At 34.7% G+C, this 18,393-nt stretch overlaps 4 protein-coding genes across 5 annotated transcripts; 1 reads left to right on the forward strand and 3 right to left on the reverse strand.

The window, feature by feature from the left end:
• Window positions 1-117: 117 nt before the first annotated feature.
• Window positions 118-7,098, forward strand: Vtd (RAD21 cohesin complex component verthandi). Of its 2 annotated transcripts, none has more exons than XM_071772345.1 (13): window positions 118-272; window positions 681-850; window positions 1,050-1,279; window positions 1,361-1,544; window positions 1,924-2,083; window positions 2,156-2,348; window positions 2,716-2,939; window positions 3,019-3,239; window positions 3,324-3,509; window positions 3,626-3,991; window positions 4,169-4,303; window positions 4,466-4,621; window positions 4,716-7,098. In XM_071772345.1, the coding sequence occupies exons 2-13, from the start codon at window positions 707-709 to the stop codon at window positions 4,839-4,841; spliced, it is 2,325 nt and encodes a 774-aa protein (XP_071628446.1). In that variant the 5' UTR covers window positions 118-272; window positions 681-706; the 3' UTR covers window positions 4,842-7,098. The 2 variants fall into 2 exon arrangements, with proteins under 2 accessions (XP_071628446.1, XP_071628447.1); XM_071772346.1 differs by having other exon boundaries at window positions 145-282.
• Cct1 (chaperonin containing TCP1 subunit 1) lies at window positions 6,954-11,111 on the reverse strand. The gene is made up of 10 exons (XM_071772348.1): window positions 10,864-11,111; window positions 9,797-9,882; window positions 9,587-9,715; window positions 9,405-9,502; window positions 9,109-9,219; window positions 8,603-9,008; window positions 8,319-8,521; window positions 7,623-7,815; window positions 7,382-7,545; window positions 6,954-7,311 (listed from the first exon to the last, which is right to left on the reverse strand). The coding sequence occupies exons 1-10, from the start codon at window positions 10,934-10,936 to the stop codon at window positions 7,101-7,103; spliced, it is 1,674 nt and encodes a 557-aa protein (XP_071628449.1). The 5' UTR covers window positions 10,937-11,111; the 3' UTR covers window positions 6,954-7,100.
• Window positions 11,112-12,011: 900 nt separating this feature from the next.
• Window positions 12,012-18,222, reverse strand: Mys45a (SDA1 domain containing protein Mys45A). The gene is made up of 10 exons (XM_071772148.1): window positions 18,002-18,222; window positions 17,628-17,723; window positions 16,954-17,058; window positions 14,767-14,865; window positions 14,163-14,678; window positions 13,834-14,068; window positions 13,454-13,589; window positions 13,053-13,368; window positions 12,402-12,971; window positions 12,012-12,327 (listed from the first exon to the last, which is right to left on the reverse strand). The coding sequence occupies exons 2-10, from the start codon at window positions 17,712-17,714 to the stop codon at window positions 12,127-12,129; spliced, it is 2,265 nt and encodes a 754-aa protein (XP_071628249.1). The 5' UTR covers window positions 17,715-17,723; window positions 18,002-18,222; the 3' UTR covers window positions 12,012-12,126.
• Window positions 15,225-16,958, reverse strand: Orc5 (origin recognition complex subunit 5). Its single transcript, XM_071772150.1, has one exon. It carries the CDS (start codon window positions 16,739-16,741, stop codon window positions 15,428-15,430), a length of 1,314 nt encoding a protein of 437 aa, XP_071628251.1. The 5' UTR covers window positions 16,742-16,958; the 3' UTR covers window positions 15,225-15,427.
• Window positions 18,223-18,393: the final 171 nt, after the last annotated feature.

Raw genomic sequence — 18,393 nt, forward strand, 5'->3', positions numbered from 1 at the left:
TAGGTCACGCGAGGACGGGTTTAGGAACTCTAGGTTTCGGAACGGCGGATTGCCGTTTCCATGTTGGTGCGAGTGGTCGCGCGCAATCGTAATGAGCACTGCGACTAGTGCGACTGCGAGCAATGGTGAGTTTCGGGTAGTATGTATGTACGCGTCGGGACGAGAGCGTACCGTATGCACCGATGATCTGTGAGAGACTCTTGCGACTGTGGTTTTCTTCCGTGCGAAATATGTCGCGGCTCTGTGCGGCCTAACGACGGGACGGTATTTCGGTGAGTCTTTGTGCGTATCATAACGGAGAACTGGTATCTGAGTTTCAACGATACTCCGTAACCGCCAAAACTGTAGACGGAAACGCCATCTTGTGCATTGATGTTTATATTTTTCACAAATCGAACGACGTCCGCTGTGGATTTTTCACTTTTTCAGATGCGTTTAATGGGTTAGACCGCGTGCCGATTGACACATTCAACATTGATCGAGTCTCTAATGTTGAATTTGTTTCACATTATCTCAGACCAAATGTAATGTTTTATTGCCAGAAAAGGAATGTTTCATTGATGTGTCAGGTTTAGGCAGGATGGCGTTTACTAAACGTTTCCCTTTTTCTAACTACACTTCTTTTGCTTTTGAACTTAAATTTCTGATGTAATTAATTCACTTATTTCATCTCTTTACAGATCAGTGCTAGGAAAATTCAAGAACCATGTTTTACGCACATTTTGTGTTGGCCAAGAAAGGGCCCTTGGCCCGTATATGGCTGGCCGCTCATTGGGACAAGAAATTAACAAAGGCACACGTATTTGAGACAAACATAGAAAAATCGGTGGATGGTATATTACAACCGAAGGTAAACGTCTTGGTGATCAGTAAAGTCTCACAAGAAGCCTGTTTATTTTTGCTGCACTTCTGAACTAGTGCAATAAATTAGAATGATACGAATATATTTTCTTTCATTCTACTTATTGCACAAGCTCAGTTCAGCAAAAACGAACAGGCCTAAGATGTCTTGATGTATCGTTAAATCTTACATACGATATTTATAACAGGTTAAGATGGCTTTGCGAACATCCGGCCACTTATTACTGGGAGTAGTACGAATCTATTCAAGGAAAGCCAAATACTTACTAGCCGATTGCAATGAAGCCTTCGTGAAGATCAAAATGGCCTTTAGGCCTGGAATGGTAGATCTGCCTGAAGAACACAGAGAGGCAGCTGTGACGGCCATCACTTTGCCAGAAGTGTTTCATGATTTCGACACTGCTATGCCTGAACTTAAGTAAGATAATGTGCCATTAAGCTTTTGTCCAAGAACTGTATAGTATTTTTAAATATTTGATAAATAAATTTTTATTTTCAGAGACGTTGACATTGAAGCACAGTTTAGTTTGAATCAATCTAGAGCAGAAGAAATAACAATGAGGGAAGATTATGGTAGTTTATCTTTGGTTACGCATGATCAGGGCTTTGGTGATATGAGTTTTGACGCTGAGCCACCAGAGTTGCTACGACATGGCAGTGGCATGGAACCTTCGTTAGATCAGGTATTTATTTTACTTTGTGTTCTTATTTTTATTTATTAAACACCTCTAATTATTATATAGCAATGAGTAAAATTGAATGTGCTTTATAAGGTTTCTCAAAAGTAATTATACATTTTAAAGTAATATTACATGTGCATAACAGCAAAACAGTCTAAATATAATCTTAATATTTTAAAAAATATATAAAAGTTTTTGTAAAAACGTTTATAGAATGTGTTCTCAGTTTTGTTTATTACCGTGTATATAATGTGAACAAATACTTTTAAACATTTTCTAAAGATGTCATTTTTGTTAAACAAGCAACAAAACTAGCAATTTTTATTACTTTTTTTTTAATAATGAGCATTTTAAGATATTAATTATCCCGATTTGATTTTAGAGTCACATGTTGTTTAGCGATGGCCCAGGAATAGAAACAGCATTAGAACAAAAAGAGAAAGAGCCAGTTGCAGGAACATCCGCTACAGCACAACCCATGGACATCGATACACCCATCAGAGATGATGGTTTTGGTGGTCATCTCGGCCAGGATATCATATGTACGATAAAAATAAATAGTATTCTTCTTGCAAACGGATCCGATAATTGTTTATAATTATTGCGTGTTTTAGCGGGAGGTCTCTTTGAAGGTGGTTTATTTGATGAGGCTCCAATGGGTGAAGTACCCGTTCCTGAGGTTAGTTCAATAAATGAGCAACCGGAAGCAGGCGCGCCTCCTGGAGCTGCTGCTTCCGTGCACGATGACTCTGACGAAGATATGGGTGATCATTTTGGTGGTCCAGCTTCTCCGATGGGAGGCATGAGGTATTCATCATTTCCAAAAATATTATAAGATTCTAAAATATGCAATTAAAAAAGAAAAATTAAGTAATAATAGCCAAAGCATGATAGGACACAAAGAAATATTTGTGCCAAAGTTGATAGGACACAAAGAAATATTTGTGCAATCGGTGTATTCAATGATCGAACTTTATTCAATAAACAAACGTATCCAATCTTGGATCAAAATGTACGTTTGTCAACAAAAGTGTTTATCAGATAGACCGGTCAATTACACTTTGATTTTTATTGCCTAATTTTCCTTTCTTGATTTATTGTTGATCTCGTTCTTTGCATATTTTACTATATATGAAATGTCGATATACTAACGAATTGAATACGTTATGTATAGCTCTGACGGCTCGAGACCAGCTACGCCAGCTGCAGCTGGAGAGGAAATTGAAGGAAGAATAAGCGTTGCTAGCCGACGTTTTACACCAGCTCCGCCAGTTATACCAGAAGAACATGCCATTGACAATATAGAAGAACCAGCACCTTTACAAGATCAAACCACATTATTACATGATGAGGAAGAAAGCTTCGCGCTAGCTCCAATTGACGCATCCGCTTTGAAGGGTAAATTTTTTTATTCTAACATTGATGTACGTATGTTGTAATTAATTTATAATTAACAAAAAGTCATTGGTTTTCCTAGGATTTACAAAAGCTAAGCGCAAGCGTAAACTCATTGTCGATGAAGTAAAAAATATTTCTGGCGAGGAAATGAAGGCACAGCTATCCGATACTAGCGATATTATCACAACGTTGGACTTGGCACCACCTACGAAAAGACTAATGCACTGGAAGGAAACGGGCGGCGTAGAGAAGCTCTTCGCTCTGCCAGGAAGGCCTATTCCGGCTCGTGTTCTATTTAAAGTAATAATATTTCATATTATACGATTGTTTGAATAACAAACTTCGAAAACCTATGTAATTATTTTATCTTTATTACCGAAACAGAATTATCAAAGGCATTTGACGAGCAAGTCTTACGATCATGAAGATTTCGGGCGACTTGGAAATGAAGAAGATGGAATGTCTTTGGAACAAATGAGAGATGCTCCAGATGCAGAAATGTCCTCTTTCGAACAAAGTATTCTCAATAAGCGTACAGGACGAAAACGGAAAGCACCACTGGATGATGAGGTCAGTCATAAAAATAACAATAAAAGAAAAATCTTTCTTCTTTAAAGAAAATAAAAAATTAGTCAATTTTAATGGCGTATTATAATTAATATCAATTTAAATATCGTTATGTTTAGATAAGGCAACCTCCTCAACCAGCCCAACCAACTCCAGATATCAGTCAATCGAATGAAGCAGACATTCCAAACATAATTGCACAACAGAATCTATCTTCAGAATCAGCTATACCACCCGAAGTATCTTTACCAGCAGAACCATCGGTTTCCGATATAAGCAGCATTGTGCCTTCTGGGGAACAATCAGAGGTTTTACCACCAATTACCGAAACGCCTTTGCTCAGCTCGGAAATGCCACAAGTCGCGCCAGGTGAGGTCAGCGCACACGAAGAGCCCCAAGTACCATCAACGTCGGCACAGGAAGACGCGGCCACCACCGTACAAACATCCGATATGCCGCAGATGGAAAATATGGGTTACGATCAAGTGAGTTAAAAAAAACTTTCATTTTGTGACAAATGCATGAAAAATATAGAATTAATTTATATTTCCCTAAGTCTTTGATTGTATTATTGCGTTGTAACTATTGCTTCCTTACACATTACATCTAGAAAACACACATTTTATATAGAAATTCTTATCAATGCTGCATAATTTCGATAGGCGCAACCGCAGGTTTCGTACATGGGCTATGACGAACAGCATCCCCCAGCACATACGCCTGGTGCAATTTCCGAAAGAGGACCCGCTACACCATGGAACCATGAGGATTACGAGTTTCCGCCATCCGTGGGACCTGTAATACTATACTTAATATTATTCATAAACTTATATTTTTGTTATATATTTCTATAAACAATATAGTTTTCTATTCTATATTTATTTATTTATCACAAGTTTTGATGGAAAATTTAAAAAAATCTATAACATTAATTGCTTATAATATGTTACATTTTTCAGCAAGAGGAACAACAAATGGATGAAACTTATGAGCAGTTTGAAGAACGTGTTCTTAACAAAAGAGCAGCACATATGTATCATGTTATTAAGAGCAAACTAGATATCAAAGATAAATTAACACTATCGGAGATGGCATTCAAAAATAATCGCAAACAGGTTGGTACTTTGTTAAACGATCCATTATCCAATATCCAATATGTTCGTCTATACGAGATTTTTATATTGATTAAAAAATACTCTGTCTTTGCAGGTTGCACAGAAATTTTATACGCTGTTAGTCCTGAAAAAGTTCCAAGTATTAGAACTCAATCAAGAATATTCATATGCTGAGATTATAGTGACAAAAGGACCAAAATTCGAAAATCCTGCGTTGTAAAGGTTTATGCTCTCAATTACAAAACTGCGCGTATCAAGGAAGGACGTTGACACTTATCTTTACACAAATATCAAAATAACATTCACATTTTTTTTATAAATCCTAAATTAAGATAGTAGGATTTATTGATTTTCAACACTGAATGATTTGTGAGAAATGAAATATCTGATTTTTTTTATTCCCTGTCTTGGAAAGATGCATAATGATATTATTGTGTAATCATTTTAATCGCATTGCGTTTCTTTTTTCATACGTATAATATATAAAATATTGATTACTTTTTACTTAAATAAATTCTTATTAATCTTATTAAACATTTACTCCTAACTTGTACTCCTTATTTTCCAAAATGTCTTGTGATTTTGTCTTGCATTATTCATCAATCCGAACAGGGTTTGTATATAAACATAGCAATAGTTGAAAAATATTTTATGACATATGTATCATCAATGACTTTTTAAGTCTATATATTGCAAAAAGGTCCAAAACTACAGGTACACTCTTGACATTAATCAATTTTGATATAATTATTCATTTTCATTTGAAAATATTTTGTAATAAAATATTAATGCAGTTAAAGATTTCTATATTTTCAATTTATAAAATTCAGAAACTAAAAAATTCGGGAACTTATAGTACTTATATACATATTTAGTTGTACTGTAAACAGTTATTAATGGAAGAGTTAATTTAATTGTTTGTGAATAATAATTTTATGTATTATTGTCAGAAAGAATATATTTTCGATTCCTATCTGTATGAAAATAATAAAAGATACAAGAAACTAAACATTAATTACGGAATTTGTGTAAACTTTTTGTTATAATGCTTTACTTTTATCAATTGAGATCGTATTAATAATGCGAAAATCATAATTATCACTTTTTTCCTTTGAAAATATCTACTTAAAAAGTTAATAAAAAAATAATTACCAAATTAATAAGTTAACAAAATTTGATTATGGTGCTGTTTTTGGAAAAAATATTCTCTTTAGTATACTATAATTATCAAAAAAAATTGTATGTTTAATGATTTATTGTTGTATTTGTATGTCTGTCTCATGATGTATAAAAAAATTACAATATATTTTAACGGATTAAATGTTCGTCATACAAATTTTGCAATAAAGTTATAAGTTTACACTGTAAATAAATACATTTATAACGTCAAGGTAACAAATCGTTAAATTATAATCGTAAGAAATAATTTAGTAATGTGTCATTAAGTTTAAAATCAGTTAACTGCCATGTAACAAATATATTGTAAATAACATCTATTTAACGAACAAGGTTTACTGAGAAAATAAATATCGTTTATGTATAATATTATTTATAAACGATATTGAACCTACTGTGAGCATACATATCATATAATACTTAAAACTGTTATTCTCCATTATTTTCCATTAATGAACTGTTACACTAGATATATATTAGATAATAATTTATTTAGTTAGTAGAAGAGTTTCTTTATAATTAAGTTATCTTTCACATGCGTGATGTAATATTAAAATATCATCTGAACTTAAAACTTATTTTAATATTTTACGACAAAATATTCATTCTTTATTATTACTGCATGTAGGATTTGTATGTTAAACACAGTTTTATGACGAGTAACATACACATACACACACATATTTAATATTAATTATTTATATAATAGTATATTATTATATAATATTCAGTAATTTAATTTTATATTATTTTTATCCAAAGTAAAATTTATAACATGCGTGCGTAATGTCATATTATTTAAGTCATATTCATTGTTAAATAATTACATAGACATTTGGATAAAACTGGTATAATTAGCATAAACAATATGAAATACATTTTCGATATACTGTAAATACCGTGATTATATTAACTACAAAATTCCCTTAAACATAAAAGTTTATTCATATAAATCAAAGAAATGTAAGTTTAAGAACATCCCTAGTTTTTAGTAATAAACACAAAATTAAATATTTCTCCTACATATTCTTTTTTATACAGATGTTAAATATCGTATTCTGTGGTATTAATGCAATCAAATAAGTATAACATTATGTTATAAAACAGCTTTATTTTAGCAGCATTTTACGCACGCGGACAATAAACGAGCAGCGAGTTGTAATTAAATCTTTATTATCGCGTGTGATATTTGTATGCGCAGTGGAACATTTACAAATCTTTTACATTTTTCTCGTATAAACGCATTGTATTCAATATAATATGTAAATATGTATCCAACATAATATATAAATGCATTTTGACATTACTCGTCCAGTTCACCAGCGTCCATAGCGTCTTGATAAGACTTGGTCTTCGACTGCTCAGGATCTAATCTAATCATATCATCGATTCGAAGAATGGTTATAGCTGCTTCAGTAGCAAATTTCAAAGATTTAACTTTTGAAATAGCTGGTTCTAACACGCCTGCTTTTTTGTTATCTCTTATAGTTCCCATGAGTAAATCAAGACCCACCCTGTAAAAGAATTAACATAATTCATATTATTTTATATGACAAACTATGAGAAAGGTCAATGGAAACTTACCACTTCAAGTCGACAAGATCTGGTTTTGTTATACTGGAATTATGATAGGCTCGGAGCTTGGCGACAAGATCGGTTGCGTCTTGTGCAGCGTTTACGGCTAATGTTTTTGGTATAACTAATAAAGATCGAGCAAATTCCGCTATAGCCAGTTGTTCTCGGGAGCTCTGTAACATAGAAGCGTGTAAACATCTCATGCCAGGGAAAGAAAAATTGATAGTAAAGATGCAGAATTTAATTATACCAATGATGTCGCAAAGTTTTCCAAGTATATTGAGAGTGCGGCTTCTACGCAACCTCCTCCTGCGACGACGTTTTTACTTTCCAAGACTCTTTTGACAACGCATAACGCATCATGTATGGAACGTTCCATTTCATCGCAGTAATAATCGTTTGGTCCGCGTAAAATGATAGAGCTCGCTGTGCGTGCCTTAGGCCTTGAAATTTGAAAAAAAATCATCGATAAATAATAGTGCCTTTATTGCTATTTTTCATAATACTAATTGCGTTATGTGTGGTGACGCGTGGCTCATTATAAAAGCGACCGACTGATAATCAGTAGATCCCAAGTTCGAGTCCCGATCGTCACCCCACTTGCCTCGCGAAAGATACAGATCCTGCTTTACATTTTTTAAGCCTAAAAATCTGAAGGATCTGGAAGAATGACGAGCGGTCTCATAAACCTGGCAGAATACCGACCAGGGATCGACAACTCAACTTAGAAAGCGGGGAAGTCACAGAACTTTTTAAATCTAAGTGACACTAGGAGACTAATTAGTCTCACCCGCTATTACTTCTACTGCTACTAATTACGTTATACGAGAATTCTAGAAATATATTTCAGCAGATATATGTGAGACGGCAAACGTGTATAACTGATAAGAACTATTCTTCTTTTCATAGAGCTTTACCGACATCTTATTAATAGCAAAATATATACCCTTTAATCAAAATAAGTTCGTCATCGCATATCATCTCTTGCACTACTTCGGCAGCCTCCCCCAAGAAACTGGCCTCGAAGCTCTCCTCTCCTTCCATGTTGGTCAGCGAAGTTACAAATTGCGCGCCTGTAGCTTTAGCGATTCTTTTCAGATCAGCTTTTTTGCATCTGCGCACTACTATGGTCTTAGCTTCCACGAAATACTGTGGAAAAATAAAAAAAAATTGAATATTGCGCTCACTTCTGAAATCTATTACTAGAAATTAGAAATGTTAAGACTGTACCTTTAAGCATAAATCGTCAATGCCGCCGGATAAAAGAACGACATTGGTCCCAGCAGCAAGAATCTTCTGAATGCGTTCCTTGGTGATATCCGCTTCGCGTTGACGAACAGCTTCGAGTTTCTCGGGATCCGTAATAAGTACTTCGACGCCCAACTTCATCTTTGCTTTCTGCAACGAGAAGTCTAGACACGCGATTTTCGCGTTCGCTATCCTTTTCGGCATTGCTTGAGAAGCGACGGTGCAATTAAGCGCATATCCTTGAACTAAAACCGATTCTCGAACGCTCTTTCCGTGTGCCTTCAAAACATTGACTGCTTTTATAGGATATAAAAATCCTCCCTTGCCGTCATTGATTTTTACCGCGTTAGCAGCGTCGACCACCATGTTGCCAAAGAAATTGGCATCACTAATTATTAGTTACAGAAAATATTTCATACATTGCTTCTACCAAATATCGATAAACAAACTGCAAACGATGAAATTGTAAGTAACATCAAAAAGGATACGCTCCAATAATTTTGCTTGACATAGATGTTTTTGCAACATTAACTAAGCAATCCCTTCCGAGTTCGTCCACGCTGACAGTTAGGTGTTCCTGAATATACTTGCATGCTTCTCTAAAATTGATTTCATGTAAAATTGTATCAACTAAAAAATGTCGTTTTTTTTCTTGATTCAATAAATATGAAATACACTTTTATTCATTAATAATTTAGCTTTAGCTAATTAACATTAATCAATAGCTCAATTGATTTCATATTAAAGGTAAAATGATTAATAAAGTGAATCATTAAATACTTACTTGCAGGCGAGTCTGTAGCCACTAATGACTGAAGTCGGATGTATCTTTTGTTTCACAAGCTCATCTGCATTTTTCAAAAGCTCCGCCGCTATTATAACCTTCAAAATATAAAATAGCATTTTATTAAATATATATTCAATTAAAAATGTTATTAAATGTACAAATATAATTGGATCACTTACCACTGAAGTAGTACCGTCTCCAACTTCCTCATCTTGTAACTGGGCTAATTCAACTAGAACTCGCGAAGCTGGGTGTTCAACTTCTAACAAGCGTAAGATAGTCGCACCATCATTGGTAATAGTGACATCCTGAAAACGTTGTAATTAATATTAATGTTTTGTTCCAAATTCTTATGTTTATATTAAAAGCTATAAGAGCTAAATACATACACCAATGTCATCGACCAACATTTTGTCCAATCCAACCGGACCCAAGGAGCTTTTAACTATATTAGCGATAGCACAGGCAGCCATAACTGGAAGAGATATAAATAAATAATATATTTATATCATACATTTGCATGTACAACTCACATATTACATTTTAACTATGTATAATTCAAAGATTATATATTAATAAGCTATTTTCATTTTAAATAAAAATTATCAAAATATAGGCATGAAGTATTTATTAATCGTTCATATAATTAACCCTAGTAGTACAAATATGGGTATTTCTTGTCCGATTGACTTCTATCCATGAAAAATTCTCGAAATTTCAAAGAGTCCCCAATTATACACTTAATTTTTTTTCTAGAATAAAATGCCGATATTTATTCCAGAAACTTGAAAGTATGTTCATAAATTTTTAGATTTTTTTTAATTACTTTAAATATGTGAAAAAGTGTTTAAACACGTTGATACCCATGTTTGTACGAATAAAGTGCCGTTTTTCACATTTGTACTGTAAGAGAGAGTTAATTTTTTACACAATATACCAAGTTGCTTTGTACTCCTAAGAAAGCATTATTTTTATATTATTTATCGAAGTTTATATCGCACATTTATTTTTAAGCAAAATAAATCTAACTACTATTTGATACAGGTGCTATTCCAAACGCAGCCTTAGTTAACTAAAATGCTATAGTGTACGTGACGTAAACTTTTTTTATTTTTTGTTAACTAAAAATTTTAGTTAACTAAGGCTGCGTTCGGAATAGCACCACAGTCAACAAGTATGTACGTTAAGGGCTAGTCGTCTATTTCCCGGTTGCAGGCCTCGATTGCCAAAAATGCCAACCGTGATTTCGTGTTATACGTAAAAAACGGGAGTAACAATATATTCAAGCGTCGAAGACCGCTTCTAATATCTACCGATTCCGTTTCATGGATTCACGGATTTCTCGGTAGAAAAACGGTAATCGATACGAACGGTACGAACAAGGGATGATACGCGGAGTTCTCGAGGCCGCGCGGGACGCGATATATAACCAAACTCCGCGGATTGATGCTCATACCATTTTGCGTTCGCACCGGCGCTCCCGACTGTCGGACGCCTCCGATGGCTAAAGCACTCGCTACCGTCGACATTGCGAGAGACTCCAAGTTATTTCAGCACGATACAGAAACCACGTTGTTCGGTAACGACGCCGAGAAATTGGAGAAAGAGTCTTGAGTCTTGACGAGTCCAAGGAAGCCGCGTGCGACTTGACGCGACTACGAATAATAATGATTATAATGACGATCAACGCCAACGTCGCCAACGCCAGCCGCCAGCGCCCAACTTCGCCTCCTACTTCCTTTTACGGTCAAGTGCGACTTTAGCGGCTATTGGCCACGTCGCGTTTTGTTTTCGAACGTAATTGGCGACGAGTTGGACCAAAAAGTAGCGCGTCTTCTACCAATTTCTTATTTATTTTATTTCATTTATTTTATTTTCTGACTGCGGAGTTTCTTGTTACGCTTATATGATATATATATATATATATATATTTTATTCTTTCTCGTAATTTTGTTATTAATTAATGGATTTTGCAAATTTTTCTCATATATTATCTAACGGAGATGGCACGAGGTGTAAAATGAGTTATAAATTGAAACATAGCTCATTCGAAAGAGGATGTCGAGTACATAAACGCTGTAAAGGGATTACAGTGAATGGGCCCTGGTTGCTGAGAAATTTGCATCCAAAGTTGAGCATCCGGCTTACTGTAATGCCCGTGTCACACTGGCCTAGTTTAGAACCGATCTCTTGATACGCGTATCAAATAGTATATTTGAACTGATCAGCCAATAATCAGACTTATTTACTAGTTATTTACTATTAATACGCGTATCAAGTGATCGGTGTAAACTAGGCCACTACGTATCGCGGACGCGGATCGGATTGGGATTACGGATCGCGGATCGGATATCAGTCAATCACAGATGAGCTGCTCGTCCATGATTGGCTTAGATTAGAACGTTTATGTACTCGACATCCTCTTTCGAATGAGCTATGTCTCAATCCATAACTCATTTTACACCTCGTGCCATCTCCTTGTAAGTTGTCGGCATTCTTAATAAAATTATGACAATTATACAAAAGAAGGAGAGTATAACATAAAAGAAAAGGAGAATATAACTTAAAGGAAAGCACTATGTGCCTACAACAATATACGTACAGTTTTCAGTTTTTTAATTAAAATATAATGTATTTAAAATCATTGTACATTGTATGTACAGGCAACAAATTTACTATTATTAAGAAAAATGCATAAAAGTTAATTACAATACACTAATTATTTCATTTTCCTTTGCTTTATCAGATGCTTTTTAAGAGCTATTTGTTTCTCTCTAAAAGATCGTTTTACTTTCGTTTTCAATTTCTGCTTCAGCATCGAGAATACTTTTCCTTTTCTTTTCTCACGATTTGTTGTACTGCACGACGGATTTTGTCGTCGATCTTTAAAACCGAATTTGTCCCGTGCTTCTTGTCCCTTCTGCAAATTCAATGAATGTCTAAGCTAATATTCTATTCCGTATATCAGACGGGAATACAACAATTTGTACATACCTTCACAGATTTCTGTCGAGCAGCCTTATCATGCTTGCGTTTCTTATATATGTTTTCTATATCGCTAAGTTTTACCAATTCTCCACCTTGATTGGTCTCGATTTGATCACGCGGCCTCTTAACAGCACGCTTAACGTACGTTACGTCTTGCTTTGCTAACGCGACGTCAATTTTTCTGAAGTCTTTGTCCGTGAGTAATCGTTCGGTGGATATTACAGACGCTTTTGTTTTTCTCTCAGCCGTTAATTCTTCGTTCTTCTCGGACTCGTGTTTCGCCTTCTTCTCTAATTTCTGCGCCTTCTTCAGTTGTTTCGTTAAAACTTTTTTCTTTCGCAAAACTTTATCCGTTTTTTGTTCTCCGCTATTCGCTTCACAAGTATTCTGTGCACCGTTGTTTTCGCTATGCGATAACGTTGAAGTCTTATCATCCTCATTTTCGCTAGTGGAAGATCTCGCCGTTTCATCCAAATCAGCTGTCGACACGTTCTCGCTTACTTCCTCCTCGCCGATTTCCTCCTCGCTGATTTCTTCCTCGCTGCTTTCACTTACGTCGATCCATTCGTCATCATCCTATATTTGAATAGATTTTTTAAATATAATTTTACGCGAAAGATAAGTAATTGAGAAAGTAATTTGGATATTTTCACTTACTTCTTCGTCACTATCATTAGTCTCTCCAGTATTCTCAGCAGATTGATTATATAAAACTTCTGCTCCTGGTACAAACTCGCTAGCCCGAATTTCGCCGTATTTGGACGACTTTATCATAACATTGGCTTCTGTAGAACGACCTCTGTCTTTTTTACGCAATAAATCGGGCATTAAACGTCTAAACGTGCCAATTAAAGAATGCGCTGCCATCATGACGGAACGTTCTTTGTATTGCTTGTATTGTGTTAAATCCTCAAGCAAATCCTCACTCATGGCCAATGGACATCGTGTACATATCTCACGTACAGTATTTAAACTGTAAATATATATTATAAATAAATAACGATATAAACAACATATGTATTCGTAACAAATAATTATTAAAGTAGATATTTACGCACCCAATAGCCATTACATCCGCAGAATTTCTTTCCGTTATGAAATTGTTTGCCAATGTCTTCAAAACGGGTTCTAACACCTCGGGTGGTACTAATTCATGTGAAGCCTGAGCTATAAACTGTAAAAGTTTGGTAACCTCTGGAAAAAACAAAGACGATATGTATAACATCTAAATAAAAAGTTAGGTGGAAGCTACATGCTCTTTGTATAACTCAAAACTAAAAAAAAATTAATAAAGTTTATATAACAATTAATAGTAATCAACTATGTAGAATAGATACTAAAAAATTAAATATAAAGAAAGATATTTAGTTAAAAGTCTAAATATTAAGGAACTAGAGAATATTCAAATAATAACTTAATAATGCATTATTAATCTCACCTCGTTGATGGGGCTGAAGGAACCTTTGTATATACGGATAAAAATTCAATAGAAATAAACTATGCAGACCAATAAGTCTAGAGACAACATCCAGAGTCATAAGCTTTACTTCAAATCTATCATTATTTTTTTCTATCTGCTTGAACAATCTTTCAGCAAAATCCTGAGGGTCGTGAATTAAATGCAACGCCGAAAAATTATATTGCGGCGCCTTAGATTTCTTCTTTTTGGCTTTCTGGAAGATACATTAAAATTAGAAGTTATATTTCCTATATAATTTACATTTCCTATAAATATTATGATAAATTCCATAAAATTAAACCACTTACTACGAATGACTGTTTAGCTTTCTTTAACTGCTTCTCTCGTTTCTTCGTTTTCTTGTTTACTTTATTGGACAACATGATTTCCTTCATACTTGGCTCATCATCCGAATCACTATCGTCACTTCCTTTTTCCTCCGGGTCGGTTCCCAAAAAAAATTTCAAACTAGCGACCGATACTTTTGTTATTTTCGAAAAGCAACCCGTCGCTATAACGTTAACAGTCTTGACGTCGTTCCAGACATTTTTCTTGTACAATTCTATCATAATATCCACAGACATCTTCGCGGCTCTGACATTGGGATCTTTTAGCATAGAGAACATAAAATTTTGTAATACTGTATTGACCTTCGCATTTTTATGCTTTGCATTAATATTTTTTATATCTGTAACTATATGCGTTTGGAGAAACTGCCTTAAGACCTTATCCTGACATTTTAAAAGTTCAAAAAATAAACTGAGAAGTGCAGTAGGTTCTAAAAGGGATTTGTTGCGTAGCTGGATCAACGCTTTACAAAACGTCTGTAAAGAATATAATTATAATGTAGTTGGTAATAATCACGCGCAATATTTTATAGCATAATTTAACTTCCATGCATACAATGCTTACCAATCGCATTCCATTGTCTAGTAGGACGTTATGAGTTTGTAATATATCAACAATCTCTTGGGGATATGTCTTCAAATCGCCTGGATAGCAATGGGCTACCTGTAATAATACGCAAAAAAGTAGAGAAGCTTGTTCAGCATATGCATTATTTTATCGAGTGATTTTTAAAATGATAAAAATAGTAATTATGCAGTTAATACAAATTATTATCTATACTGTTATATACATTACTTATGCACGCACAATCGATAACTGTATTTAAACTTTAATTTAAATACTTAAACATTAATGTTGTAAAATATTTCATATTTAATTTAATTCAAATTTAAATATTAATGTTACGAGATAGGAAATGTTTAAATAAATACAATATATGTATTTGCAAAACTTTTAATAAAAAGAAAATCAAATTATCACATCAATTTACACACAAAATTATATTTCTCATATGCCAAACTTATTTTATGCATTACAAACTGTTACATACTAAATATATAAAAATAAAATCTTATTCTAATATAAATATAGGAATACGTGAATTGATTTTAAATACTTAAGAAATCTTCATACAATAAAGCGTTAGGCAAAGCTGTTAGAAACAAACACACATATGAAACTGTAACTAAAGATGAACATAATGAATTATGTATATGAAGTATATTCAATTCATGTTCGTGCTCAAGTAATTCTTTACTTCAAAGCCAATCGTCTTAGCTACGACGATAATAAAGTCGTGGCTTGCGCAGCACTTGAATTTCGTTTCATCCAACTGCGTGACGTTATCCCCGACGATAGATAGTAGACCAAGCTGGCACATGGTAGATATTTGAGCTAGCAAATTGGCATTGATGTCTACCTTCTCGTCGAGAATAGCGCAGAAGATCGCGAGCATCCTCGAGATGGTGAAGACGCGAGATTTCTTTGGCGCATCTTCTCCCGTTTTCCTAATCGACCGTATCTTCTTTCGTTTCTTACTACGCTTCATAAAAATATGTTTGTCGCACTTCGCGGGATTGTACGAAGCTAGATACGCTGCGATTAGCATGTACTTCGCGTAAAACGGTAGTTCAAAACTCAAAGCTAGCTTCGTCGTCGACTCAATCTCCCGAGACATTTGATGATCGGGTTGCAAGAAATCGCCCGTAGAAACCCTAAGATAAATTATTTCCAAATTGGATTTCAGAGTGGCAGAAATGTTTCGCCACAGTGCGGCAACGTTGTCCGGCTCAATTCGCTTACTCTCTATGGGTTCTATGTATTTAGCAAAATTTATTTTGGCCATGTGCCGAAGCTCGTTTAGATCTCTACAAAATCGGAAAAATACAGAAAGAAAGAGATTCAAATAATTCTTATAAAAATCCGCTTCGTAATTCGCTGGCTTGTCTAATAACAGCAATTGGGCCAATTCGTCCTTCGTGTATTGAGGAAAATAAATCTTTATAGGCTTCAATGCGCCTATCTTAGTGTTAAATTTATCCCACACGATCTCGCTTATCAAAATCGTACATATATTAATATCGGATAATTCTCTGAGTCTTAAGATCGATGGCAAAAAGGTCGCGTCGTAGTGTCTTATCTTATGACATTTATCGAATACCAGCACGATCGGACGTTTATCGTTGTGGGAAATCTTTTTAAGCGCGAGTATAAAATCCATAATATTGCCGCAGCTGTATTTCAATTGTGTATCTGCGCTCAATTCTCTCGTAGACGCGGTTAAATCGTCCAGGATATAATTATATATGTGTTTACTACCTAAATGCTCTATACAATTAACATAGCTGACGTTATACTTTAAGTGATTGAGTAGACTTTGGATAATTAACGTCTTTCCAGTAGCCATATGACCATAAACGAATATGCTTTCTGGCATTGGTTCGTCCACCACGCCGATCAAGGAATACAGCCGTGCTATAATTTTCTCGCGGCATACAATGTTATCCTTTCTTGTCATCTTTTTTAAATATTTTTCCATGATTACGCCTTAAAATTACACAAGAGATAAAACTAAGATACAATCAATTTGTAGCTTTTGTTGCTTATACCGTGTCACACTTATTTGAGAAAGGTAAACGACAGCTTTGGCAAAGCGCTCTTCTAATGGATTTATGATAATACTTAAACTTAGGCAAATCGCATGTAAATTTTTATCGCTTCTATAACTTAAGCATATGTGTGTGCGCTAACCTGAGCCAAGAAGGTTATCAGCTCATCGAGACTTTTGTTAAATTGCGTGGGCTCCAAACGAAAGACTTCTAAAGTAGACTTGTAATGCTGATGTTGTTGAAGAAACTGTAAACAAACATATTACTTGAAACTTTTGAAATAACCATATTTATATGCAATTAACAAACAAGGATACACAGGAATGGTTCCTAGACTATATTAGTACAATATGCAGCAATATAAAATTATATTGTAACTAGTGACTCATAAATGTATGTTATTTATATACACGTACAATCGATAAGGTAGCCAATATGTCAACAAAGAAAAAATAAAATATAATTTGAAGATAAAAGGGTGAAGCATGGCTGCGTGTGAGACTGCTCAATTCATAGTTAGTGAGTCCCAGATTAGTCCCAACCCTCATCTCACGTATGCTTTGATTTTATATGAGAAGGCCTGTTCTTTTTAGCCTGAACTTGCATGAAAAGAAATGAAAAAAAAAAAAAAGAAGAAAGATGAACCGTGCAAGCTCAGCTTGCTCAGCTAAAAAGAACAGGAATAGAGATTGATCGAAGAGTTGAAATAAAGGAGTATATGAAGCAAATGGCCGTTTCACAAACCTATATTCCATTTTTATATATGAAACATATAATGTAGAAAAATAAAACATACAGTAAAGATACAGAGCTTACCTCTTCTTTGTAAGACTCTGGATCACGTTTGATAAGATTCTGCAGTTGTGGAAGATTATCCGGTAATTGATTGTTGTGTCTTACCATGTTTAAAACCTATATGAATAAACGACTGTGATCATTACGGGAAATACGCAATGGATTTTAGCGAAATACGGAAACTAACGCGGGGAAAAAGCGTCTTACCGTGGAAATAAGAGCGAGCATGAAAATAATAATATAGACCTGTTCTTTGCACCTGAACTTCTCGCACGGTTCATCTTTCCTCCTTTTCTTTTCACGTTGGAGAGAAAAAGATAAAAGATGAACTGTACGAGAAGTTTAGGTAAAAAGAACAGGCGTAGCGTCGTTATCGAGGTCGTTATCATACTTACGTTCTACGCGGCTTCGAAAATAATTGAGCCTTATAAATCGTTTTCGGTCCAGTTTCGCAGTGAAACACTGCAATCTTATCTCATACTCCGTATGTTAAATCAGCAAGTTTCTTAGGCTTTAACAATCTTCTTCCTTATGTAAAATATCGTAACTTTAAATATCAAACACCGTTCTCTCATACTCCACGTGCAGGCACAGCGTGCAGGTGGAGAATTTGAGGAGATAAAGAAATACAAAGATAAGACAGTTGGTTGAATTTACAGAGTGCATTCAGTACTGCAATTGCTCACCGAGCGGCTAAGTAGCAATAGTGTGATTGGTTGGATCCAAAGGTAAAAACCAATCACATTCAATTGCTACTTAGCGGTTCAGGCTGCATCCCCATGAAAAA

The sequence above is a fragment of the Temnothorax longispinosus genome, chromosome 3, assembly GCF_030848805.1.
Source record: "Temnothorax longispinosus isolate EJ_2023e chromosome 3, Tlon_JGU_v1, whole genome shotgun sequence".
Taxonomy (NCBI): Eukaryota; Metazoa; Arthropoda; class Insecta; order Hymenoptera; family Formicidae; genus Temnothorax; species Temnothorax longispinosus.